Source organism: Bos javanicus, chromosome 23 (assembly GCF_032452875.1).
Source record: "Bos javanicus breed banteng chromosome 23, ARS-OSU_banteng_1.0, whole genome shotgun sequence".
Classification (NCBI taxonomy): domain Eukaryota; kingdom Metazoa; phylum Chordata; class Mammalia; order Artiodactyla; family Bovidae; genus Bos; species Bos javanicus.
The window spans coordinates 17,847,438-17,874,160 of record NC_083890.1 but is presented as its reverse complement, the minus strand read 5'-3'; the positions used below and the strand labels follow the sequence as shown (position 1 = coordinate 17,874,160).

Sequence of the window (26,723 nt, the reverse complement as noted above, 5' to 3'; positions counted from 1 at the left end):
TCATTTTGGACTTTTATATTTATTGAAGAATCCTTTTAGACTTACTTATAGATTTTAATCCTGTGCGTATTTAAAGAAGGAAAATAAAAGCAAAATTAAATGGCTAAAGGCACTCGTGGAGCTTTCCAGGTGGTGCTAGTGGTAAAAAAAACCACCTGTCAACACAGGATACGCAAGAGACTCGAGTTTGATCCCTAGGTCAGGAAGGTTCCCTGGAGTAGGAAGTGGCAACCCACTCCAGTATCCTTACCTGGAAAAATCCATGGACAGAGGAAAGGAGTCGGACAAGATTGAGCGACTGAGCATGAGCCATTCTTAAACTTTACACACATTCAAAAGTCTGATTATTGAGTCACTTTTCACCTCAATCCCTGATGCCCACATTTTCCACCAAAATTGATCTCACTGCAACAAGAATGTAGGTGACGGAGCATTTCTTAAGTGCCTCTGGAATTTTCTTCCAAACCACAGACACACCTCTGCGTTATTCAGTGCTCATCCAGCAAAGTTATATCAACTACTTCACAAGGGTTAGTGGACCCATGGCACTGGTAAGACCCATCCAACTTCAGAGACACAAACTGTGAAAAATGTCCATCTTACAAGTGACAGGCTATAGTGTCAGAAAACAAAGATTCTAAAATTAATGACCTAAACTTTCAATTCAAGATATAAGAGGAAAAAGACAAATGCCTCAAAATGATAAGAAATCATAAAATAAAAGCAGAAATGAATGAAATAAAGATGATTAACAGAATTAGCGGTTCATGGAAAAAATTAAAAATGTAGATAGAGTTCAAGAAAAAAATTTTAATGTAAGTAAACAGTATAAGAAATGGAAAAGAGGCCACAATTACAAATAAAACAGAAGTAATCTTACCCATAAAGAAACCGAGTACTAGAAATATCAAATAACTTGTACGAGGTTACAGAGCAATGGAGTATAACTCATAACATGTAGTTTAGGGTCTTCCCTGGCAGTCCAGTAGTTAAGACTCTGAGCTTCCATTGCAAGAGACGTGGGTTTGATTCTTGGTTGGGGAACCACATACTACACAGTGCAGCCAAAAAAACAAAACAACAAAAAATGTAATTTAATGTTACAATAATCATGATGGAACTGACACAAACCCTGACAGATAAATCAACAGAACAAAACAGCAAATGTAGCTAGAATAAAATGTTATGTGATAATAGCGGCATTTTATCACAGTGAAGAAAGACTGGATCATTCAAAAAAAATATTTCTGGAACAGCTAATTAACCATTTGGAATGAAAATAAAATTAAACCTCCCTTATCCCCAAATAAATTTCAAATGAATTACAAATGTGAATGCAAAAATTAAAAGATGTATCTGAAAAAATAACAAGTGAATGTTTAAATAATGTTAGAGTGGGGAAGTTATTTCTAAGAAAGGTATAAAATACAAGCAAAAGAAAAGATGCGTAGATTTGAATACACACACACTTGAAACTTTCATAGCAAACTATAAATAGATTCATAACATACAGGATTTAAAAAAGAGCTAATAGGGACTCTCTCTCCCTCGTGCATGCGCTCTCTCTCTCTTTCTCTCTTTCACTCTCTCTCTCTCTCCCTCTCTCTCCCTCCCTCCCTCCCCATGCACTCCTCCACTCTCTTCTCTTCAAGTCTTGGACTCTCCTGCTATCTTCTAAATAAAATAGAGCTGTAACACTGATTTGCCTAAGAGCTGTAGCACGGTTTGTCTAGGACCCAAGAGCTGTGATGTGCCAAGGGCTTTAATGTCCGTCGCTCCAAATCTTTGTTGTGACAAGACAAAGAACAAAGAACCGAGGAACATACACTCGCGTGACATCTATGGTGCTGTGACTCGGATATAACCTGGCTGAAACAACCTCCGCGCGCTGAAGAGGCCAAGCACAGCAGGAGCCCAACTCAGCGAAGGCGAAGAAACCCAGTGCAGGGGAAGGCCCATTGTGCTGGAAACCGGGACAGCGAAAAACGAACTCAGCAGAAAGCTCACGCAGCCCAGTCTCAGATTCCAGAAGACCTCCGGTTAAGGTCAACCAGCTACAACATGCAGTGCCAGTTCAACAAAGATATAAAACTACAGCTGACCACAGAAAATATCACACACCCTTGGACACCGCTATAAGGACTCTGAGGATTGAGACTAGCAAGAGGGGGAGGCCCAATACCCCTCGCCGTCCCAGTTCAGCAGGAAGTAGCCAGAAAGACCTCGACGCCCCTATTCCCAAAGAATTGGGCCTCCCATCTCTTGAGGGGGGAATGTTAGGTAGGTAGAATAGAGAAAAGGAGTCCAAATGGCGGTGACTAGAAGACAAGGAAGGTCAAAGAAGGTCCAAGGACCAGAGTGAAGACTTCAGGCAGAACAAACAGCACTCCTGGCTAAGCCCAATTTGCACAGGGCAGGCCCAGGTAGAGGAAAAAACATATAAAAGGAGGAGCCAAAGCGCTTTCTCACGGACTCTCTCTCCGGCGTGCGTGCGCTCTTTTCTTTCTCTCTCTCTCTCTCACTCTCTCTCCTGCTATCTTCTAAATAAAATAGAGCTGTAACACTGAAAAAAATAAAAAATAAATAAAAAAGAGCTAATAATCATGACAAAGCATGAGTTTTTAAAAATTTATAAGATGAAAATCTTATACCCAAAGGAAAATAAATGAGCAAAAAACATGATTAGGTAATTCACTAAACACACATATATAGGCAATATATGTTTGGGGAAAAAAATTCATCCTTACATTAGTGAAAGAGTTGAACTTAAAATAAGATATTATTTGCTATCCGTTTACAAATACCTAAGGCTGGCACAGCTTGGAGGAATGACATTCTTGTACACTGCTGCTGAAAAAAACCTCCATCTTACTGAAGAGTAATTTGGCCATTTATGTCCTCCAAAACCTATGAGAAATGCTCTTTCATTCCAAGGCCCTACTTTCAGTAACATCTATGAAAAGGGTATGAAATGTATATATAAAGATGCAGAAAGGACCCACATATGTAAAGAAAAAAATAAAATGAAGAGCAGAGATGTCTTCTGGGTTGAGACTCAACGTCAGTTCTGAGTTACTTATCATAGCATTTACTTATGACAATACTTGCCCATAGGTTTTAACAGGGACTGCCTTTTCTAAATAGTTCACATTGTATATTGTATTCGGCCACTAGGGGGACTGGCGAATTCACCAAAGCAAGGATTGTTTGCTAAGGATGGTATCAGAGGGGGCCCCCCTCACAAGTTTTGGGGTTTCTTTTTTTGTGTGTGTGAGGTAAAATGTAAATATATTATGCAGCCCTAAGCAACGAGCCAGTGAAATCACATCTACAAATTTAGCCTATTTCCCTGTTTACTTAAGAAGTTTTGTGATGGCAACATTCTAGACAGCAGCCTGCAGCTGCCGTAACAGCAGACTCTGCAGACTGACCAGCAAGGGCTGGAAGAGGGGTCTGCCTGCTCAACTGGCACTTTGTCCAGACTCGGCTGAGTTCCGGGAATTCCTAAAAGAAACTCAGCTTCAAAGATGCTCTGGAGACACTTAAGCCTGACCCCAGGCTGCCTCTCCACGTCTCCTCAGGTGGGAGAAAAGGGCTGGAAATCCAAGTCCAAACCCTAACATTCTGATATTGATGCCTCCACTGCGTAGAGTAACATCAAGTTACTTTCAGCAAGTCAGTGACCTGTTTTGCCCAGCTCACAATGCCTGCCCCACCTCTCTATCTAGCACTGTAGCCTGAGGCGAGACACACTAAGTTAAGGAACATCCTTCTTGAAAGGGTCACCATTATCATGTTCATTGTTACGCAAATGCAAAAGATATCCAGTGAGCCATGATCTTGAAAATCCTAACTCAAAACACTTCGAGACAAAAAAAAAAGATGGTCCAACCTAAGAGAAAGTTCTGATGACTAGAAAGGAATTGAGGGGGGAAAAATCTGTTTCAGAAGAAAGTCTATTTCTCTGGTACCATCTGTGAAATTCACAATAATTATTTCCATTTCCGTTAGGCAGGAATAACACCTTACATAACCAAGGCACTTTCACACGCTGTCATCTCAGCTGAGTTACACAATAGCACTGTCTGGCGGGGAGAAAATAGTACAGCAAGCCAAGTTAGCTTCTTGTGGATACTCTTTAACCAAACACTTGGTTTCCAATCCCTGTTTATCTGCTCAGCAAACAAACAAAAGATCTAGGACAGTGGTTTTTAACCCTTTTTTGAATCACAGACTCCCCCCAAGAAATAAAGAAAGTCCTGGGTCCTCTCTGCTGGAAAAAATGCATACACATCCAGAGTTGTGCACTCAGCCTTTGCTGGTTCATGGAGCTCCTTTCCTTACTGAAACCTGTGGACTCCATGTGAAGCTGAGCTCAGATGTGGTCTCCTGAGTGGATACACCTCTCCAGCAGAAAAGGAAGCCATGGGTCTTTGGTTAATGTGGCGTGGCAATCTCAGGGTCTGGTGTTCTTCCAGGAGCCCTAACCTAGAAACCTGAAACCCTTTTGCTGCTGCTGCTAAGTCACTTCAGTCGTGTCCGACTCTGTGCGACCCCAGAGACGGCAGCCCACCAGGCTCCCCCGCCCCTGGGATTCTCCAGGCAAGAACACTGGAGTGGGTTGCCATTTCCTTCTCCAATGCATGAAAGTGAAAAGTCAAAGTGAAGTCGCTTAGTCGTGTTCAACTCTTCGCGACCCCATGGACTACAGCCTACCAGGCTCCTCCGTCCATGGGATTTTCCAGGCAAGAGTACTGGAGTGGGGTGCCATTGCCTTCTCCGACCCACCCTTAAAACAGCAGCACCCTTCTTTAGGTCTGATCAACCTGAAAACTGCAGAACATTCTGGAGCTTAAAGCTAGAGTCCCAGAACCTTTTTCTGCTTGCTGAACTAGCCACCTTGGGCAATTAGTGGCTCTAATTTCTATTGCTCCACTGGCCCCTGCTTGTAAGGAAAAGTGAAAGTCTGAGTCACTCAGTGGTGTCCGACTCTTTGCGACCCCATGGATTGTAGCATGCCAAGCTCCTCTGTCCATGGGATTCTCCAGGCAAGAATACTGGAGTGTGTTGTCATTCTCTTCTCCAGGAGATCTTCCTGACCTAGGGATTGAACCCCAGTCATTGAGGGCAAATTCTTTACTGTCAAACCCACCAGGGAAGCCCCAGTTGTAGGTAGGTAGTAAATCATACCTCCACCCTCTCCCTGCACTTGTAAATGCACCTGGAATGCAGAAGACCAAAGACCAAGCTCTAATGGGCAGAGATGGAACGTTCTACAATCTCTTTTTGTGGCATGAAGGCTACCCACTCACTTGGGGGTTTTCTGAGAGACTGTGGCTGTTCTCCCCAGCACTGTTCTCTAAAGGCAAATGTACCCCTAAACATTCTCTTCAGCCATAAAAATCAATCACAGAGCTCCCATCCACTGTTTAATTTAAACCTTTCATTAAAGTGTTCCTAATTTCTACCTGAGCTGTCCCAACCGATGAACAGTGCCACAAATCTGATATATTAGCACAGAGAAAAAAGAAGTGGGGGCCTGGGTTTGGAGACTGGAAGACTCACGTCAAATCCCAGCTTTATCATTTATTGACTGACGCACTGGGCAGGTCAAACCTATGTCCTCCTTCATTCTTTGTAATATACCTCTCCGTGAGATATATTAGGAGATCCAGGGAGGTCATTTATGAGAACGCCTGCCTCGATGCTGCTCTCTGCCTTACCAGACCTTGGGTTAATACAGACAGTATCAATACAAATAGTCCCTATTACCGGGTCCCAAACTAGCCTTCTTTTAAACGTCAAAAGAGGCCTTCTGGTTCAGTGTACTTGGCTGGGGCAACCAAATCCCAGTCAGCCCTCCTGATTTTTTAAACTCAACTGTATCTCTTCTCTCCCGTGGTGATGTCAGAGTCTCCTTTCTCTTGAACCTTCTTCAGGTCTCTGCTGTAGAGGAGGCGGAGATGAGAGCCCGGAGGACCGCTTCCAGCGTCCATGGACTCAGCTATGCAGATGTTGATTTAAATATTAAAAAGCGAGCCGGAGACAAAGAAAAGACCTTTGTTTAAAAAAAAAAGGCATCAATCAAAGGAAACAGAAACTTCAGGGGCCACGGAAAGTCTAGAGGGCAGGGCTGGCCTCTTGATCAAAGCTTCCCTCGCTTTCTCTGATTGGGCGTTTCCGGGTTCCGATGCCCGCCGAGCTCCCTGGGCCCTCGCCCGCCCACCGAGATGCTCCTTCCCTTCCTCCGCTGGGTGGTCCACCTCTTCCCCCAAGGGAGGCCTGGCTCTACGCTCCGAGGCCTCCAAGGAGGATACCGCCGACATCAACTCACCAACCTCAACCGGCAGCCGAACTGCCGAACTGCAGGCCGAGGATCCGGGAGCCAAGGGCAAGAGGGACGCCGCGGCCACCTGCTTCACCCGCGGAGGCGCGTTCCGGGGTTGCCAGGACACCAGCCCAGCAACGCGAGCCGCCGCCTCCCACCAGGCGGTGCGTCCGGGCCCTCTAGGCTTCCCCCGACTTCTGGGCCGCCGCACGTGATGGAGTCTTTTGAAGGAGCAAAACCAATGTGGGCAAGGACCAATGGAAAAGTGGCTTTGTGTTCCTGAATTTTTTTTCTTTTTTTTCAAGAACTGTGGGGACTTCCCTGGTGGTCGAATGGCTGACTCACTCCCGCGCTCCCAGTGCAGGGAGCCTGGGTTCCATCCCTGATCAGGGAACTACCCTGTGAGAGGCAACTAAAAGCCGGTGCAGCCAAGTAAACAAATACTTTTTTTTAATTGTGATTCTTCTCCAGGCAATTTTCATTATCAGGACTGTAGCCTCTGGTGGCAGTGAATGATGAGCCCTCCACAAAGCTTGCAGATGCGGTCTTATAACTGGCATTGATTGGACAAGATCACCTAACACTTCAGAGCGTATTTTCTGGGCCAGGCGCCTGGTGGATATTATCTTCCTTAAGCAGCCAGCTGCATTTTTCAAAATAGAAAGCTGAGTTTGAGCAAGGGCTTGCTCAAGGTCACCCAGAAAACTGAGATTCATTTCCAAGCTTTCTCACTCCAAATCTACCACTCTGTCCATCATACCAACTTAAATTATCTTACTTAACTCTTATCAGCTAGTCAATTTTGCAAGGAAACCTTCTCTCTGACTCTAGTTTAAGTCCCTCAGTTCAAATTCTGATGCATTTTTTCCCTTGGTGAAGTGGAAAAAAATTAGACTGTGTTTTTATTTTAATAAAATTTTTACCGATTATAAAACAAAAAAGTAGTCATTCTAGAAACCTTGAAAAAAAATTTAAAAGTATTGTTGCCCAGCTAACATTAAGATGCTGCGATGCCAGGAAGGCAGAGATTTTCGTCTGTTTTGTTCACTGCTATACACCAAGCACTTAGCACAGTGCCTAGCACATATAGGCACTCAATAATCACTGTTTAACAAATAAATGGGTGAATGGATTATGGATTTAAATGGCCCGAGCTGAGCTACTCCCTCTTCTGTTTTCATCCTTCTGGAAAGAGACCAAGTCTCTAACCTGCACCATCAAGTTTCAAGACATCAGGACAGACAGCAGCCAAAACTCTCATCCTAGACAAGCCCTGCGTACTGTAACTCCTAAACTTTCCCTTACTCTGCAGCTTTAAAGCCTCCTGGGCCACTTTGCAGTCATCCCCTGGGCAAGTTTTAGATGCCCCTCACCCTGGGCTGAGGTCTGGCAGGGCATGGGAGTCACCCTAAGGAGTTCCTGGGGGCAGTGGAGCTCCAGAAGCTGCCTGACTGCCTCGATTCAGCAGTAGAGGTGAGGGTTTGGACGCTCGGTGTATCAAGAAGCCCAAGGCCTCCTGAAGCTCCCAGAAAAGTCTGTGTGTATAGGCCATCCAGCAAAAAGGGCTTATCCTCTCTCTTGGCTGCATCCCCCCAAACCAAGCCTGGCACAGAGGTCACCGCAGAACCCACATGGAAACAGAGGGTTGATGCAGAAAGCGGGCTGATCTTGGGCCCTGAAATCAACCTTCTCGAGGGCTGTAGGGCCCTCCTTGCAGCTCTGCAGTCTGGGATCCTGCCATGCCATGAGCTGGGGGAGGGAGGAGGGGTCCCAAATGCGTGGGGTTGGGATCCCAGGGCCATCACTAGCACACATAGGGTCTAGTGCCTAAATAAGGTTTTTTTTTAATCCATGTTTTTGTGGGTCATAAGTTGTTGTATATCAACATTTTCATGATCCAGCCTAACCATAAAAGGCAAATGCTTCTGGGAGGTTACATGGCAAGGTGGAAGGAAGGTGAGCTAGACCTTAGCTCCACCAACCCCTCTGCCCCGCAGAACCTCACTTTACAGTCACTCACTGGGGGCTCAGCTCTGAGAGGAGACAGCAGAGCGAGGCAGTTGGTGGGAAGAGGTAAACCGGGCAGATGTTTAGACACTGGTTAGGGAGGGCCAGTTCTGGCTTTTGCTTGGCCTGCTCTGAATCCAGACCCTCTAGAACAAATAGTGAGGCAGTGATAAGAACTAGGTGGGTGCATACTAAGTCACTTCAGTCATGTCTGACTCTTTGCAACTCTATGGACTGTGGCCCGCCACACTCCTCTGTCCATGGGATTCTCCAGGCAAGAATACTGGAGTGGGTTGCCATGCCCTCCTCCAGGGGATCTTCCTGACCTAGGGATTGAACCCTCATCTCTTACATCTCCTGCATTGGCAGGCGAGTTCTTTACCACTAGTGCCACCTGGGCAGCCCAAGAACTAGGTGCCTAGGGAATTACAGGAAGCCAGACAGCAGAGGGGGAATCAAATAAACTCTACCCCTGCTCCTCTGGGGTCTTTAGCAGAACACAGGGAAGAAGCCTGATTCCAGAAGGATGGCATTGTGTGCTAGTCAAGCGGTCAGAGACATGGTAAAATGCTTCTCGTGTCTGGTAAACCTCAAGAGTTTCCATCTAAATTGGGGAGGGGTCCTTAATCATTAACTCTCCCCGCAGCTGCATGGCAAACAGTGCATATACGGGAACCTCTTTTCTCCAATGTCAAGAAAAAGTCACCACAAACCCACCTGACATGCATGTCCCATAAACACACACCAGAGGGCAGTGTAAACCAGGACATGAGAAAAAAAATCACAGAGCCTCCTACAAAGAGGGCGCTGGGGAAATGGGTGTGGGGTGGATTACTGATGCACCGTTGCCTTTGAAAACTTTCAGTGGTAAACAGAGGGGGCCTGGCAAAGGTGGCGGGGAGGGAGCATTTGTACCTCAGAACCTGCTACCACCAGCAGCTCCCAAAGCCTCAAGGACTTCCCATCAGGTCAGGTCAGGAAACAGCTTCCAAGCACCTCCCGTGTGCAAGGCACTGTGCTGGGGACAGGAATTCAAAAGTGAGTAAAACCCAGTCCCTTCTCCAACTGAGCGCCTATGATGTGCCCATCTCTTTACATTCATTATCCCACTTAACTCTCACAATGGCAAAGTGCTATAAGAATCATCCCCATTTTACAGATGATGAAAAACAGACTCAGGGGGGTAAAATACTAGTCCCACTGCATGCATGCTAAGTCACTGCAGTTGCGTCCGACTCTGCGACCCTATGGACTGTGGCCCATCAGGCTCCTCAGTCCATGGGATTCTCCAGGCAAGAATATTAACGTGGGTTGCCATGACCTCCTCCAGGCGATCTTCCTGATCCAGGGATCGAATCCATGTCTCAAGTCTCCTACATTGGCAGGCAGGTTCCTTACCACTAGCGCCATCTGGGAAGCCCACTAGTAACTGGCAAAATTGGAGTTTAAACCAGGTCTGTCTAGATTCAGAGCTGGGGCCCTCACTACTGTGAACCTTCTTTCTAAAAAAAAATGTATTTATGTATTTATTTGGCTGCTCCAGTTCTTAGTTGCCTCATGTGGGATCTAGGATCTTTGCTGCAGTATGTGGAATCTAGTTCCCTGACCTGGGATCTAAGCCAGATCCCCTACATTGGGATCGTGAAGTCTTAGCCATGGGACCACCAGGAAGTCCCCAGGTCCTTCTTTGTGTGTGCTCTCACAAGGTGATTAAGAGGATTAATGAATAAACACATGTAAAGCACTTAGCACACCCTGCACAGGGTAAGAAGCCAATAAGTGCACTTTTGTTAAGAGCACTTCCTTCTGTGACTGCTTTCTCTAAGCGCCAACTCAAATCTGGAGCAAGGGGAGCTGAACAGCATCTGGCCTGTTTTGTTAGAGAAGGGCGAAGAGAGAAAACAGTAGATGTGATTTTCACTTTTGCAAGTTGTTGAAGAGCTTCCCTGGTGGTCCAGTGGCTAAGACTCTGAGCTCCCAATGCAAGGGGTGCGGGGTTTGGTCCCTGGTCAGGAAACGATCTCACATATCGAAACTAAAGACTTCACATGCCACAGCTAAGAGTTTGCATGCCGAAACTAAAACATCATTCCACAGTGAAGATCAAAGATCCTGAGTGCCTCAACTAGGACCTGTCATAGCCAAATATATAAATAATTCTTTTTTTAAAGACGTACTCAGGAAAGTTCTGTCCTTAGATCACTCATATTTTTATTATTCTTTTTGCTGGTTTTATTTTTTATACAGTTTTTAAAGGCTACACTCCATTTGGTGTTATTACATGAATACTGGCTATACTCCCCGGAGATTACAGTACACCCTTGTAGCTTATCTTACACCCAAGAGCTTGTACCTCCCCGTCTCTCACCACTGGTAACCACCGGTTTGTTGTCTCTATCTGTGAGTCTGCTTCTTTTTTTTATATTCACTAGTTGGTATTTTTTAGATTCATTTATTGCTCCATTGACACAATGTGACCATAAGCCAAGGTAGAGCCCCAAACTGGAAGTCTAGACAGGTTAGGAATCAAACCAGTACTCCCTGGAAACCTCTCAGACTTTGGCAACAATGAGCAAAGACAGCAAAAAGGTGCAGTGCTCATCAGAGGCACAGGGGATGTGCGTGTGCGTGTGTGCACACGTGCGTGCATGCACTCCTGCTGTCCCACCGCCTGTATCCCAGCACCCGAGGGCACTGCAGCTGCCGCATGCCTTTACCTCTTGTCCACTCATTCTTCTTCTCAGGGGCCTTTCCCTACCTGCTCTCTCCTCAGACCCCACCACCACTTCCTTCCTTACTCATATGTCAGCCACCTACTTCACTTGCCCTTTTTCTCTCTGCTTCCACATTTTGGTCTTTGTATGAGTCAGCTATTGCCACAGTACTGTTCTGTAACAAACTTCCCCCAAACTCAGTGACCTACGACAAGCGTATATTCTTATCACTCATGAGTCTAGAGGTAAGCTAACATCAATCTACTTCAGGCTGCAGGTCAGATTGGCTCCAGGGTGTCCCTGAGATTCAGCTTCATTCCTCAGGTTTTGTCTCACTCTCCTAGGGCCCATAGCTCCCCAAATAATGTTCTTGTTTTTTTAGTATTTATTTTTAACTTATTTATTTGGCTATACTGGGTCATGGTTGCAGCATGCGAGATCTTCACTGTGGCATGCAGAATCTTCAGCTGCAGCAGTCGAACTCTTAGTGGTGGCTTGTGGGAACTAGTTCCCTGACTAGGGATTGAACCCAGGTCCCCTGCATTGGGAGCTTGGAGTCCGAGCCACTGGACCACCAGGGAAGTCCACACAAGACATGTTCTTCTCGTATGAAATGGCATAAGCATGAGAGGGGGTATGAATTAGCACACCGCCCCTTCCACCCATATTCTCTTGGCCAAAGCAAATTATGTGGGGAAACTCAAAATCATTGAATTGAGGACGTGTACTCCATCCACATCCAGTGGGGGATAATACAGAGTCCTATGGTACAGGGTGTGGATGTGTAATCCAAGTACAGGGAGAGCCTGGTGAACTGAGAACAATCATTTCATCCAATGAGTTTCATGTGCATCAACCGTTCCTCCAAAACATCCATGGGGGTAGGAGGCTATTTGTCCTCGTTACCGTACACAATATCTTCCTCTTCAGTCATCTCCAGCTCCTATAACAAACCGTAGTCCATTTTTCTGATGCCTGCACTGCTCACTGGTTCATGAAATGGGGCTTTGGCAAGAGTAAGGCCTTGGCTGCAGGACTCCCTGCTTCCTCCACACCAAACGGCCTTGTGATGTTCACGCTCTAGAGTAAGGCATGGACATGTCCTTCCAGCACACTCCAATCTTTTCAAATTCCTATTCGGCTTTTTCATTTTCCAGAAATATTCTAAATTAGATGTGCCTTTCTCTTGGATGAAACAGGCCTTGATGACTTCCAGATGTTCCTTCCTCATCTAGACAGGACTCAGATTCAGGGAAGGGGTCAGGTCAGAAAGAGGCAGGACTGCATACTTAACACATTTTGATTTTAAACAGACACTGTTGGATACAAAGCCCTCAGATTCAAAAGAGTCTTTCAGAGCAGAGGAAGAAACGTTCAGAAATCATCATGATTGGAAGCAGCATCCTTCAAACAGGGCTTAGATTTATTCTAAAAGATGGCGTTTGCATCACCGCTGAGCACTTAACCGAATGCACTTAGGGGGAAGCAACCCACTTATTACTGTGACGGGCACGGGAAGTTAACTGTGAACTTGGCAGCTCCTATTACTCACACTGGAGGCTGTGGTCTGACACTGAGACATTAGTTGCCTAGCAGTTTCTCATGGGGATGACAGAAAATAAGAGAAAAATCCATGAGAACAGTCTTCAGGGCACCATGGCTAGCTGGGGACTGCCATCACACAGGTGGACATTAATAAACTTACCCTGCATAAAAAGGAATGGGTGACACGTGGTGTCTGGTCTCGGGACCACAGCCAGTCCACTTCATATTGAAAGTCCACAGCCATACAGGAGGTCCCTGGAGTGGCCAAGTTTATAGAGACAGAAGGAAGAACGGTGGTCACCAGGGCTGGAGTGGGGGACAGGGCGTTGTTCTTTAATGGGTACAGAGTTTCAGTTTGGGATGATGGAAAAGTTCTGGAGACAGACAGGGGTGATGGTTGCACAACAATGTAACTGAACTTAATGCCAGTGAATCATATACTATACTTAAGAATGGCTAAAATAACAAATGTTATGTATATTTTACAATAAACATGTTTTTAAAGTTGGTGACCACCGGAAAAATCTACCTAGCAGTTCACCTAAGTGGACTTTTCTACACCTATGTTGTATTTCAATGACTTAAAAATTTTTTTTAATTGTCGACACAATTTGTAAAGGTTAATTTACAGTTACTACAAAATACTGGCTATATTCTCCACGTTGCACAATGCATCCTTGAGCCTATCTTATACCCTTTTGTACCTTCTACTCCCCCACCCCCATATTGCCCCTCTTCTACCTCCTCACTGGTAACCACTAGTTTAGAGTCTATATCTTCAAAGGCTGCACTGCACAGCTCATGGGATCTTGGATCCCCGACCAGGAATTGAACCCACACCACAGCAATGGAGGTGTCAACTCCTAACCACTGGATTGCAAAGGAATTCCCTTCAATGACCTTTTTAAACAACAAAGAAATAACTACGAAATGAGAGACAGAAATAAGTGCTGTGCGAACTTACAGTTGCCTGTAGGCACTGCTGTATTTAAAATGGATAACCAACAAGGACCTACAGTATAACACAGGAAACTCTGCTCAGTGGCAGCCTGGATGGGAGGGTAATTCGGGGGAGAATGGACCCATGCATATGTAGGGCTGAGTCCCTTCGATGTTCACCTGAAACCATCAGAACATTGTTAACTGGCTATAGTACTGTTAGTCTCTCAGTCGAGTCTGTGCAACCCCGTGGACTGCAGCCTACCAGGCTCCTCTGTCCATGGTATTCTCCAGGCAAGAATACTGAGTGGGTAGTCATTCCCTTCTCCAGGGGATCTTCCTGTCCCAGGGATCAAACTAGGGTATCCTGCAATGCAAGCAGATTTTTTACCACCTGAGTCACCAGAGACACCTCATACAAAATAAAGTTAAAAAAAAAAAAAAAAAAAGAAGAAGTGCTGCAAAGACAATCAAATCAAGTAAAACAAAAGAGCGTGAAGGAGGGCGAGGCAGAGCTCAGGACATGGCACCTGCTAGGCTATGCTGTGGATTTCATTCCCTATTAACCTCAGGAAGCAATTTTATACCTTTATTTTAGGGAGGGATTAGATTAAAATTCAGGTACTTAGTACAGCATGACAAATAGTTACTACTTAACATATTTATTTATTATTTCAAAGAGGACAGTGTTAACTCATCCAGGATAAATCAGAGCCTTCTCATTTATAACTGAAATTCAAAATTTTAGCAAAATTCAAGAGATTTTTGTTTTGGTATTTTATTTATTCCATCGTTAGTATTTTTTTTTAATCTGGTCACAAAGTTTTGCATAAAAAACAAATGCAATCAATCTTTGTTAAAAATCAAATAAAATACTGATATGTATATATATTGGGCTTCCCTGGTGGCTCAGACGGTAAAGAATCTGGCTGCAATGCAGGATACCTGGGTTCGATCCCTGGGTTGGGAAGATCCCCTGGAGGAGGGCATGGCAACCCACTTCAGTATCCTTGCCTGAAGAATCCCATGGACAGGGGAGCCTGGTGGGCTATAGTACATGGGGTTGAAAAGAGTCGGACACGAGTAAGAGACTAAGCACAGCACAGCACATGTATATATGTGTGTGTGTGTACATATGTGTGTATATACATTTATAAATGTCTCTGTATGTGTATGCACGTGTGTGAAAGAAAATAATTTTCCTTAACAAAATTAAAGACAATGTTTTTAACTCTATAAGCATAAACTTCTGGATTTTGGCTTTGACTAAAATCAGCTAAAATTAAAGCCAGGTCTTAACTTTGGGGACTGAAGAGGTAAGGAAAATGTTTGGAGTGAGACTCCGAGGAAGCCAGCTTCAAACCACCATTCGGGGAAAGTTCTCGTGACCACCCTACTCGACCTTTCCTTGCTTCTCCTCTGTGTTCTACTAGTCACCCCAACTACCATAATCTGGACTGTTTTCTGCAGTTCTACTCTCTGGGGAAAAGAAAGCATCAGCTGTCTGTCAGGCATCAATATTTCTGCAAGACTGCTCCAAAGTCTTTAATTACTGACTCTCTCTGTCTGCCAAGTGCCATCTAATACCTCCAATTTATCATCCTCACAGTCCCTTGCTAGGGTAAGGGTAACATCACCATCCACAGAACTGACAGCCAGACTTCGATAATTAGCCCATCATCCATCAGCCTGTCACTGAGGATGAGGAAGAGATAGAGAGAGAAAGAGAGGGACAGGGCGCTGACCCTGCTTCCTGTGGGCACTGTTTCAACTTCTCAGGCTCCTGGCTACTTCTGCTTTTACCACTATTTGCAGATGAAAGAAAAGAATTTGAGAAAGAACAGATACTTGTATAGGTATAGCTGAATCACTGTGCTGCACACCTGAAAGTAACACAATAATGTTAATCGACTATACTCCCATATACAATTTTTAGTAAAACATTAAAAATAGGACTTCCCTGGTGGCTCAGTGGTGAAGAAACTGCCTGCCAATGCAGGAGACACAGGTTCGATCCCTGGTCTGGGAAGATCCACGTACTGCAGAAGGACTAAGTCTGGGAGCTGCAACCACTGAGCCCAGGTGCTGCAACTGCTAAAGCCCACATGCTTTAGAGCCCGTGCTCTGCAACAAGAGAGGCCATTGCATTAAGAAGACCATGGATCGCAACGAGAGTGTGGCCCCCACTCACCGGAACTAGAGAAAAGCCCTCGCAGCAATGAAGACCCAGCACAGCCAAAAATAAACAAATGTTGTTGTTTAGTAGCTAAGTCATCTCTGACTCTTTGCGATCCCATGGACTGCAGCACATCAGGCCTCCCTGTCCCTCTCTGTCTCCCAGAGTTTGCCCAAGTTCATGTCCATTGAATTGGTGATACAATTCCAACCATCTCATCCTCTGCCACCCTCTTCTCTTTTGCCTTCAATCTTTCCCAACATTAAGGTCTTTTCCAATGAGTTAGCTGTTCCCATCAGGTGGCCAAAGTATTGGAGCTTCAGCATCAGCATCAGTTCTTCCAATGAATATTCAGGGTTGGTTTCCTTTAGGATTCACTGGTTTGATCTCCTTGCAGTCCAAGGGATTCTCAAGAGTCTTCTCCAGCACCACAGTTTGAAAGCATCAATTCTTCAGTGCTCAGCCTTCTTTATGGTCCAACTCCCACATCTCTACTTGACTCCTGGAAAGACCATAGCTTTGACTTTACGGATCTTTGCCAGCAAAGGGATGTCTTCGCTCTTTTAGAAATAAAATTTGAAAAAAATAAAGATGAAAGAAAAGGCATTCAGCTGAAACTCTCTGATTCCTGGAAAGTATATCCTAGGGAGTATTTTCTAACCCACATCCCAAGAGGGCACCATGACCACCCAAGGTTATCTGGAGTCTCTTCCAAAGATGCGAGGAGCTTGGAACAAGAAGAAAAGATGAAAGGGGGAAACTCAAGGTGTCAGTTTCTTGGCTCACATCTCTCAAGGCAGAGAAGTTTTGAACAAGCTTTTCAGGTCCAACCTCCATAAGACACAAGTACTTGTCTCTTTAAGGAAAACTTAACCCTGCCAAGAGCTGGAATAGCAGCCAGCAAACCTTCTGATTGCTCCTCCTAAGAGCCTTCCCTGATGCTCAAGTCAGGGCAGGGTGTGTGCCCATCAGCTTGATCACTTTTATATCCACTTACTCATCGGTCCGTGTTCCCGAGCCCCCTGATCCCCAAGCCCAACTGTCAGCTCCCTGAGGACAAGGGCGCCATCAGCCTTGCCTGGCATGAAGTAGCTTTTCCATAAATATTTGTGGAACTGAACTGAATTTACATCCTCTCTTTATCACATCAACCAAGAGGAGTGTGTTCTTTTTTCTGCCAGCATTTCGAAAGTTTCTGGGGATGTTTCCAAATAATTAAAGTTGCTCCCATTAGGCCTCAAAACTTGTTATCGAATTATTTCTAAAATGCTCTGAATATTTCCTTGCTTTATTAACAAAATACAGCAAACATAATGTAACCTCTCCTTGATGTCCTGGGTGTATTCATCAGCTGTGAGTTTGCCTGCACTAAGAGCTTCAACAAGAAAGCTGGTTTCTCTCCGATGTGACAATGCAGGAATGAATAGTCCAGGATGCCCTCGGTGACTCCATAGGGTCGGGGATCCAAACTCTTTACATCCTTTGCTGTAACCGCTAGGTGATTCCCTGTCCCCTGAGACTGTATCCCAGCCCATGAGAAGAGCAGCAAAATGGCAGAGCTTGCTGATCTAGTACATCCCACTTCTGCTCCTAGTCCAAGGGCTACAACAGCCAAGCCTCGAAGTATGAGACCCAGTGGTGTGGTCCATAGAAAACCTGGGGATTCCATTTCTAAGAGAAGGGGAAATTGAATGTTAGGGACGGTGTCTGCCACAACCATCTTGGTAAATGGAATCATGCTCCTCTATTGTGCTTTGTGGTTCCTGAAATGACAGCTGAAATGTGCAAGAAAGACTCGTTAGCAAAGACCAGACTGCTGGAGGTGACTGGTTCCTCAGACCCTACTAGGTCCCTAGTCTGTCTCCCAATATTATACACATGCTTCTAGTGGCCCTAATTCTTGATCTGCTAAGAGTTAGAAAACCAACCACCACAACTGTTTAGAATTATATGTGCTAAACACATACACACACATCAGATGGGAGGTGAGCAGATGTGGTTAGTAAGATGGGCCTTGGAGCCCAGTCGTGTGGGTTTGGATTCCTGACCTACCATTCACATTGTGATCTCAAGCAAGTCACCTAACCTCTCTCAGTTTTTTCATCTGTAAAATGGGAATAACAATAGTAACTTACTTCACTGGGCTGTTATGAGGACTAAATAAGTTTTTATATATCAAGTAGCTTACCTGGTATACAGCATATGCCCAAGAAGGGACAGCTATCATTATTAATATGAAGTAAGTTATGATTCCACAGTTCGAGTGGCAAAGGCACTCGTTTGGTTTCTTTGTTGTTGGTGGTGGTGTTTTTGCTTTTATTTCTTTTTGGGTCGTGCCGCTTGGCTTGCAGGCCCCTGAAGTGAATGCATCAAGTCCTAATAACCACTAGACCACCAGGGAATCCCCAAACCACCAGGGAATTCCCAACTCTCCTTTGAAGTAAGCTTTATGAGCTTTAGGGCAGTACCTTTCACTGCTCAGAGGCTCTCGTCCCTCATCCCCAGGATCTGGGCTAAAGCCGCTGGAAGCCAGAGGGCCAGAGAAATGGAGTGTCATGGTGAACTGGAATCAACTTGAATTCTGATATGTTTTATCTCACTCACATCCTGCATGCATTTTTAATGGCGTCTCAAAGACGAGCCCAGGAAGCCAAGAGCAAAGGCAAATTGCATTAACGATAAGATTCCCGATTCTGTGTTTACTTTTTCACTCTGCAGACATCCTTACAGACAGACAGTGGCTGGCCCCATTTCAGGAAGGGATAATGGAAACCTGTGTTCTAATTTATTAAACACTTATTGCATAAAGGGCTTCTCATCATATGTCTCTAGACCAAAGCCAGAGTGACCAACTCTGTCCCTAAAAGCCTGAACGACAAGAAGCAAGGAAGCCACAGGGCACTGAGACGCTCTGGTGCAGCCAGGAGCCGCAGCCATTACGGATGCCAGTCTTTTAGGATGTGTTCTTGAAGACAACGTACTTTTGCATCCCCAAATCCCACACATAGGCAGGGTCTACCCAAATACCTTTGTGAAAGGGGAAAGATAAGATGACAAACTTAACTGTAGAATACATGTGCACGCATCCATGCATGCTAAGTCACTCCAGTCGTGTCCGACTCTTTGAGACCCCATGGACTGTAGCCTGCCAGGCTTCTCTCTCCATGGGATTCTCCAGGCAGGAATACTGCAGTGGGTTGCCATTTCCTACTCCAGAGGATCCTCCAGACCCAGGGATCAAGCCCACATCTCTTACATCTCCGGCATTGGCCAGCAGGTTCTTTACCACTACCGCCACCTGGGAAGCCCTTAGAATACACATAAAACACAAAACAAAGCAAAGAGAGGTGTTTTCTGGCAGTCTAGTGCTTAGGACTCAGTGCTTTCACTGCTGTGGCCCAGGGTTCAATCCCCGATCAGGGCAATGAGATCCTGCAAGCTGTGAGTTGGCAGCCAAAATAAAAATTTTAAATAAAATTTAAAAAGCAAAGAGAAGTAAAAGTAGTATCAGAATAAAGCACCTTGATGGCAGAGTCATGTGCATGATAAAACACATGTGCATTTTTAAGACACAGAGTTCTAACTGTCACAGCATAGTGCTAGTCTTTGAAATTCTGATTAATCAGGGAATGCCAATGCCTTAAAATTTCCTGTTTTGATGTGTTCCAAGGAACTGGACTGAATTGTCTCATATTATCTTATAGCTTCTTATTTTGCATTTTAGTTATTAATTTTTCAGTAAGAAATGCACTTACACCACTTGCAAACACCATAAAAAGATAGCTCAGCTGGTAAAGAATCCACCTGCAAAGTGGGAGACCCCAGTTTGATTCCTGGGTGGGATAGGCTACCCACTCCAGTATTCTTGGGCTTCCCTGGTGGCTCAGATGGGGAAGGAATCCGCTTGCAATGTGGGAGACCTGGGTTCAATCCCTAGGTTGGGAAGATCCCCTGGAGGACAGCATGGCAATCCACTCCAGTATTCTTGTCTGGAGAATCCCCATGGACAGAGGAGCCTGGCGGGCTGCAGTCCGTGGGGTCTCAAAGAGTTGGACACGATGTGCAACTAAGCACACACAGCTTGCCAAATCAGAACTCTGAAAAAGTATACAAAGAGGGGCTTTCCTGGGGGCCCAGCAGTTAAGAATCGGCCTGCTAATGCAGGGGACATGGGTTCGATCCTGGTCCAAAAAGATTCCACATGTGACGGGGCAACTAAGCCCGTGGGCCACGACTACTAAGCCCACACTCTAGAGCCCGTGCTCCTCAACAAGAGAAGCCACCGCAAAAATAAGTAAATATGAGTGGCCCACTGTGCCCAGATCATGCTAGCCCTCTTCACACGTGATTAGTACACAAACCAGAATGAGGAGACTTGAAAGTGCCAGATGGATCAGACATTCAGCTGTTGCATTCTGTCTCCCAGAATCATAAGAAACAAATGTCTTCGAAGCATCTTTGATGAGCAGAACAAGGTAACAAGGGGAGTGTGTGGCTGACATCACTGACTTAGGGTGGCAGATGCATGCCTGCAAATCCAACTGGAATGTTCACCTTGGCCAGGCTTAGCATATACTCCCCCGCTGGACAGGGCTTGTTGCAACTAGAGAAAGCCCGAGTGCAGAGACAAAGACTCAGCACATGCAAAAGTAAAAAAATAAATACATTTTAAAAGTAGACAAGGAAAGCCTCCTTCCCACTGTACCCATGACTGGAACGGGCCCACCTCACCTGCTCCGGCAAAACTACTGTTCTTCCTTTTGTATCCCTTTCTGAGTGCTACAAGCAAATACAGATGTGTGTTTCTTTCCCGTCTGTTGTATACAGCAACAGCATACACTCACACTATTCTTTTCAATTTTGGAGATCTTTTCATAGCATTTCATACAGAATTTCTTTATTCAAGGTTCTCTCAAGGAAGGAAAAAACACTACACACGAGCCCCTGGCCTTGGTCAACTGATAGGAGAATGGATTCTTTTTTTTTAAAAATCAAAGTACAGTTGATTTACAACATTGTGCTAGTTTCAGGCGTACAGCAAAGTGATTCAGTTATACACGTATTTTTTAGATTATTTTCCATTATAGGTTATTATAAGACATTGAATACAGTTCCTGTGCTATACAGTAAATCTTTATTGTTTATGTATTTTATGTATAATAGCTTTTTTAAGCCCATACTCCTATTAATCCCTCCCCCGCCTTCTCATTTGGTAACTATAAAGGTAATTATCTAAGTTTGCTTTCTCTGTGAGTCTGTGTCTGTTTTGTATTATTATTTTTGTATGTAAATTACAGTCATTTGTATTATATTTTAGATTCCACAGAAGTGATATCACACATTATTTGTCCTTCTTTGTCTGACTTAACTTCACTAAGTGTAATATTATCAAGGACTACATGCTGCTGCTGCTGCTGAGTCGCTTCAGTCGTGTCCGACTCTGTGACCCCACAGACGGCAGCCCACCAGGCTCCCCCATCCCTGGGATTCTCCAGGCAAGAACACTGGAGTGGGTTGCCATTTCCTTCTCCAATGCATGAAAGTGAAAAGTGAAAGTGAAGTCGCTCAGTCGTGTCCGACCCTCAGCGACCCCATGGACTGCAGCCCACCAGGCTCCTCCATCCATGGGATTTTCCAGGCAAGAGTACTGGAGTGGGGTGCCATCAAGGACTACTTATGTTACTGCAAATGGCAATTTTTCATTATTTGTATGGATAACATTTCATGTACACATACCACACCTTATTTCTTGATTGTGCTGGGTCTTAGCTGTGTTGCATGGGATCTTCCATCTTCCTTGCAGCATGTTTGATTTTTTTTTAGTTGCAGCCTGAGAACTCTTAGTTGCAACACGTGGGATCTAGTTCCCTGACCAAGGATTGAACCAAGGTCCCCTGCATCAGGAGCGAGGAGTCTTAACTGCTGGACCACCAGGGAAGTCCCTATACCACATCTTCTAAAAGATCAAAACTCTAACTCAAAAAGATACATGCATCCCAATGCATAGCAGCAATATTTAGAATAGCCAAGACATGGAAGCAATCCAAGTGCCCATCATAAGATGACTGGCTTGAGAATGGATTCTTAATTGAGCAGCCCTTAGGAAAGCTCCCTAGACACTCCCTTCAGTAAGCACTGTTGGCTAGTCAAGCACACTGCCGAGTCACAGGACTGGGCTCCTTGATATGCTCCCTGTATGACTTACCTGCTCTTCGCTCTGCACAGAGCACCAAGGCATCTCAGGCCCATGACACAACCCTATCATTCATAACCATGCTTAAATGAAACTGCTTAATCTTTAGCTGCTTTGCAATATACATGCTCTTCTTCTAAAATTATAGAAATGTGTATTAAATACTGCTGCTGCTGCTGAGTCACTTCAATTGTGTCCACCTCTTTGCGACCCCATGAACTGCAGCCCACCAGGCTCCTCTGTCCATGGGATTCTCCAGGCAAGAATACTGGAGTAGGTTGCCATGTCCTCCTCCAGGGGATCTTCCCGACCTAGGGATGAAACCTACATCTCTATGTCTCCTGCATTGGCAGGCAGGTTCTTTACCACTAGCATCACCTGAGAAGCCTGTAATAAATACTACTTTTTAAAAAATCAATATCTCAGTGATGGTGTTCTGTTACACATGACCTGCAACTTTTGAGTCCTTTTCCCCACTGTCTAAAATAAATGCCTCTAAATTCATTCTTTTTTTATTTTTTGCCAGGCTTCACAGTTTACTGGGTCTTATTTCCCCGACCAGCAATTGAACCCATGTCCTCAGCAGTGAAAGCATGGAGTCCTAACCACTGGACCACCAGGGACTTCCCTCATCCTATTTCTGATGCATTTCACCGTCAGTTGCAGATATCATAACACTTTACCCCAACAGTTCAGTATTCATATCAACTAGATTCAAATTGCTTTCGTTTTTTTTATTATAAACCATACACTTTTTAACTGAAGCACAGTTAAATCGATTTACAATGTTGTGCTAACTCCTGCTCTACAGCAACGTGATTCAGTTGTACATATATATATTCTTTTTCATATTCTTTTCCATCACGATTCATCACAGGATGCTGAATATAGTTCCCTGTGCTATACAGTAAGGCCATGTAGTTTATCCATTCTCTATACAGTAGTTGGCGTCTGCTAATTCCAACCTCCCCAATCCACCCCTCCCTTAACCCCCTCCCTCTATGCAACCACAAGTGTGTTCTCTGTGTCTGTGAGTCTGTTTCTGTTCACCGTGAAATGTTTTGACCTGAGTTTTGACAAACACTTACTATACTTCAGTAAGCCAAGATAGTGATGTTGTACTCTTTTCTACACGCCAATCAGGTGAAGACTGCTCTGCTAGGGGCTGCAGCTGAGACGGTGAGCAAAGAGCCCATAAGACTCAACATCAGAGGTCTTGCTTTCACTTAAGGATGCACCGTAGGACAGAGTGCACAGAAAAATGCCACGCCCTGAGCTATCAGAAGTCCAGCTGGGAAGGGCAAACGGGAGACGTGGAAAACTCCCAGGATTAAAACCCAAACAGACCCGCAGAAACCAGAAACCCTGAAAAGGGTCTGAATTAAAGTCTGAGTGCTTAACTGGCTGTTTACCTCTACCATCACCTTTTCTACTTTCTTAGCACCTCCTGCCCCCAAGCACAGGTCATTTTATGTACCTCTGACTCTTGCTACAGGTGGCATGCAAAGGTGTGGCTAAGAAGTCATGGAAGGGCTTCCCTGGTAGCTCAGTGGTGAAGAATCTGTCTGCCAGTGCAGGAGACACAGGCTTGATCCCTGGTCAGGGAAGATCCCACATGACGCAGAGCAACTAAGCCCATGTGCAACAACTTCTGAGCCTGTACTCTAGGGCCTGGGACCCACAACTACTGAAGCCCGAGTGCCCTAGATCCGATGCTCTGCAACAAGAGAAGCCACTTCAATGAGAAGCCTCAGCACCAAACTAGAGAGTAACCCCTGCTCGCTGCAACTTGAGAAAAGCCTGTGCAGCAACAAAAACCCAGCACAGCCAAAAATAAATAATTTTTTTAAAAAATAGGAAGTCATGGAAAATAGCCATGGGAAAACTGACTCAAGATGTCACAACCTAATTCATTGTGTCATATGAAGAAAAGATCTGTCAGCAGAAGACACATGGACTCTAGAAGCATGGGGTCTGCAAAGGAGAAGACCAAGGATCAAGAACGCAAGAGTGTGTCTTCAGCCCTGTCCAGGGGAGAGTATATGCTAAGCCTGGCCAAGGTGAACATTCCAGTTGGGTTTGCAGGCATGCATCTGCCACCCTAAGTCAGTGATGTCAGCCACACACTCCCCTTGTTACCTTGTTCTGCTCATCAAAGACACTTCGAAGACATTTGTTTCTCATGATTCTGGGAGACAGAATGCAACAGCTGAGTGTCTGATCCATCTGGCACTTTCAAGTCTCCTCATTCTGGTTTGTGTACTAATCACGTGTGAAGAGGGCTAGCATGATCTGGGCACAGTGAGCCACTCATATTTACTTATTTTTATGATGTTTATTGATTTACGGCTGCACTGGCTCTTCATTATCGTGCACAGGCTTTCTCTAGTTGTGGCGATTGGGGGCTACTCTCTGCTACTCTCGTGCAGGCTTCTCATTGCAGTGGCTTCTGTTGTTGAGCACAGGCTCGAGGGAGTGTGGGCTTCAGTAGTTGGGATATTTCTGGACCAGGAATGCAACCCATGTCCCCTGCATTGGCAGACAGATTCTTAACCACTGGACCACCAAGGAAGTTCTTTTTTTTTTTTTAATTTTTTTTTTTTTGGCCAAACCACATGGCTTTGGGGATCTCAGTTGGACCAGGGATCAAGTCTGACAGTTAAAGTGTCAAGTCCTAACTACTGGACCACCAGGGAATTCCCACACTCTCTTTTTGTCTTTATCCTTAGAAGATATTTATTTGAAATACTGTTCCATCAAAAAAAGAAAAAAAGATTTTTACTGGTTGTATATGGAATTCCGGATTGACAAGGTGTTTTGTTTTGCTTTTTAAGCACTTTAAAAATGCCTTTCCACTGTCTTCTGGCTTCTATTGTGGCTATCTAACATAATTTTAAAATATTATAGACACCAACTCAATGGATGTGAATTTAAGCAAACTCCAGGAAATAGTGGAGAACAGAGGAGCCTGGCATGCTACAGACCATGGAGTCACAAAGAGTCGGACATGACTTAGCGACTGAAAAACAACAAGCTAACGGTCTCTTGTCTCTTTTCTCGACCTTAAAATACCAAGCTTCCAAAGGACGGAGGGGGGGCCACATGTATACATCATTATGTTTTTGTTTAAGGTTTGTGTTTTAAGATTTGAGACATGAGACTAACTAAGACTATTAGATGAGATAAGGGTCTATATGGATTGCCTTTAGAACTCAAATACAGCCCAAGTTTCAGGATTTCAACCATTTCCCTGCAAATGACCTTACTCATGCCAGCCCCCTCCCTCCATCACGCTCAGACGGCAGAATCCCAACCCTAACTACATCCAGTAATCTATGTGCTCTGTGCATGCACCTGAGAAGCTAAGCATGGATGGAGAAAATCCCATTGTGCTGATTAGTCTCCGTTTAAATCAAAGACCTCAAATCTTAAATGAGCAGCCAACACTGCAGCTAATCCTACCACACTTCCTTAGTAAATCTTCTCTCTTTCCAGGTGGCAATTTCACCTCTTCACCTCACTGCATACTGATGAGGAAATAGATGTCTGAGGATGAGTCGTCTCTAGATTTTCCAGCCCTAGATCCTCTGACGCACTGCATTTGTATCCACCTCTCCTCATCTTACTGTGATGGAAGGAGTGTCCTTGCTTGTGGCTACACTTTGCACTGAACTTTTCAATCCCCTCTAGTACTTAAAAACTTGGCTGCTACAATAATACCCTCATTCTCTTGCTTTGTCAGTTTCTTCTCTGTACTGGATCACACCCATGTGCATACAAAGACTTAATGTTGCTGCTCTTAAAAATAAATACATTTCCTAGAGCCCACAACCCCTTCCAGACTCTTTTTTTCTGCTTCTCTTTTTCTGCAAACTCACTCCCAAGTTGTCTCTATTTCCTTTCTCTGCCTTCTCGTCTCCCCTTCTCACTCACTCCAATTGGCCCTTCCATCCCTCCATCCCACTGAAAGTTCTCCCACTTTGCCCAATCCATTCATTAGGTCTCTGCTCTCATCTTGCTCAGCCATCAGCAGCACTTGATGCAACCGGCCACTCCCTCCTACTGGAATATCATCTTCTCTTCTCCAGGCTTCGGTATGACCTCACTCCTTCCAGTTTTCCTCCTGACTCTCATCACTTTCTCAAGTTTCCCTCCAGCACCTCGGAATACAGGGCCAGGACATGACTCTCCTCTCTTCTCCTCCATCCTGCTCTTCCAATAGGCGATCTTAACTTATCCAGGAGCACCAGCGTACCAATGACTCTCAAATCTATAGCCACAGCCCCGATCTTCCTTCTGCACTTCTGACTTTTATATCCACTGAGTTACATCTCTACTTGGATGTCTAAACTTAAATTTATTATGTCCAAAGCAAACTCTTGACTTCCCTTCCACAGACCTGCTTCTTCCTCAGGCTTTCGGAGGTCAGTGAATTGGCAACACTAGCTACCTAGCAGCAGGTCAGAAACTTAGAAGTTAGTCTTTTCTTTCCCTGGTGGCTCAATGAGGAAGATCCCCTGGAGGAGAAAATGGCAACCCACTCCAGTATTCTTGCCTGGGAAATCCCATGGATGGAGGAGCCTGGCAGTGACTTAGCGACTAAACAAAAAAAAGAAAAAAGAAATATATATATATATATATGTAAAATCTCCACATATAGCCTGAATCCAACCACTTTTGAGCTCCTGTCCATCACTTCTTTCCTGAACAACAAGATTCTAACAGGTATCCCTGCTTCCTCTTTTGCCCCCACAGTTCATTCTCTCCCATTACAATGATCTTTCAAAAGTGTAAATCAGGGACTTCCCTGCTGGTCCAGTT

General features: G+C 44.9%; 1 protein-coding gene across 1 annotated transcript in view; it reads right to left on the bottom strand.

Annotated features, from left to right (window-relative positions):
* Positions 1-26,723, bottom strand: part of SPATS1 (spermatogenesis associated serine rich 1) — a 44,691-nt gene that overhangs the window by 16,573 nt on the left and 1,395 nt on the right. Inside the window, exons 3-6 of the mRNA XM_061399385.1 lie at positions 24,042-24,090; positions 8,349-8,479; positions 6,335-6,549; positions 5,882-6,004 (exon numbers count right to left, since the gene is read on the bottom strand). Coding sequence (XP_061255369.1) covers positions 5,882-6,004; positions 6,335-6,549; positions 8,349-8,479; positions 24,042-24,090 — 518 coding nt within the window. The remainder of the gene's footprint in view (positions 1-5,881; positions 6,005-6,334; positions 6,550-8,348; positions 8,480-24,041; positions 24,091-26,723) is intronic.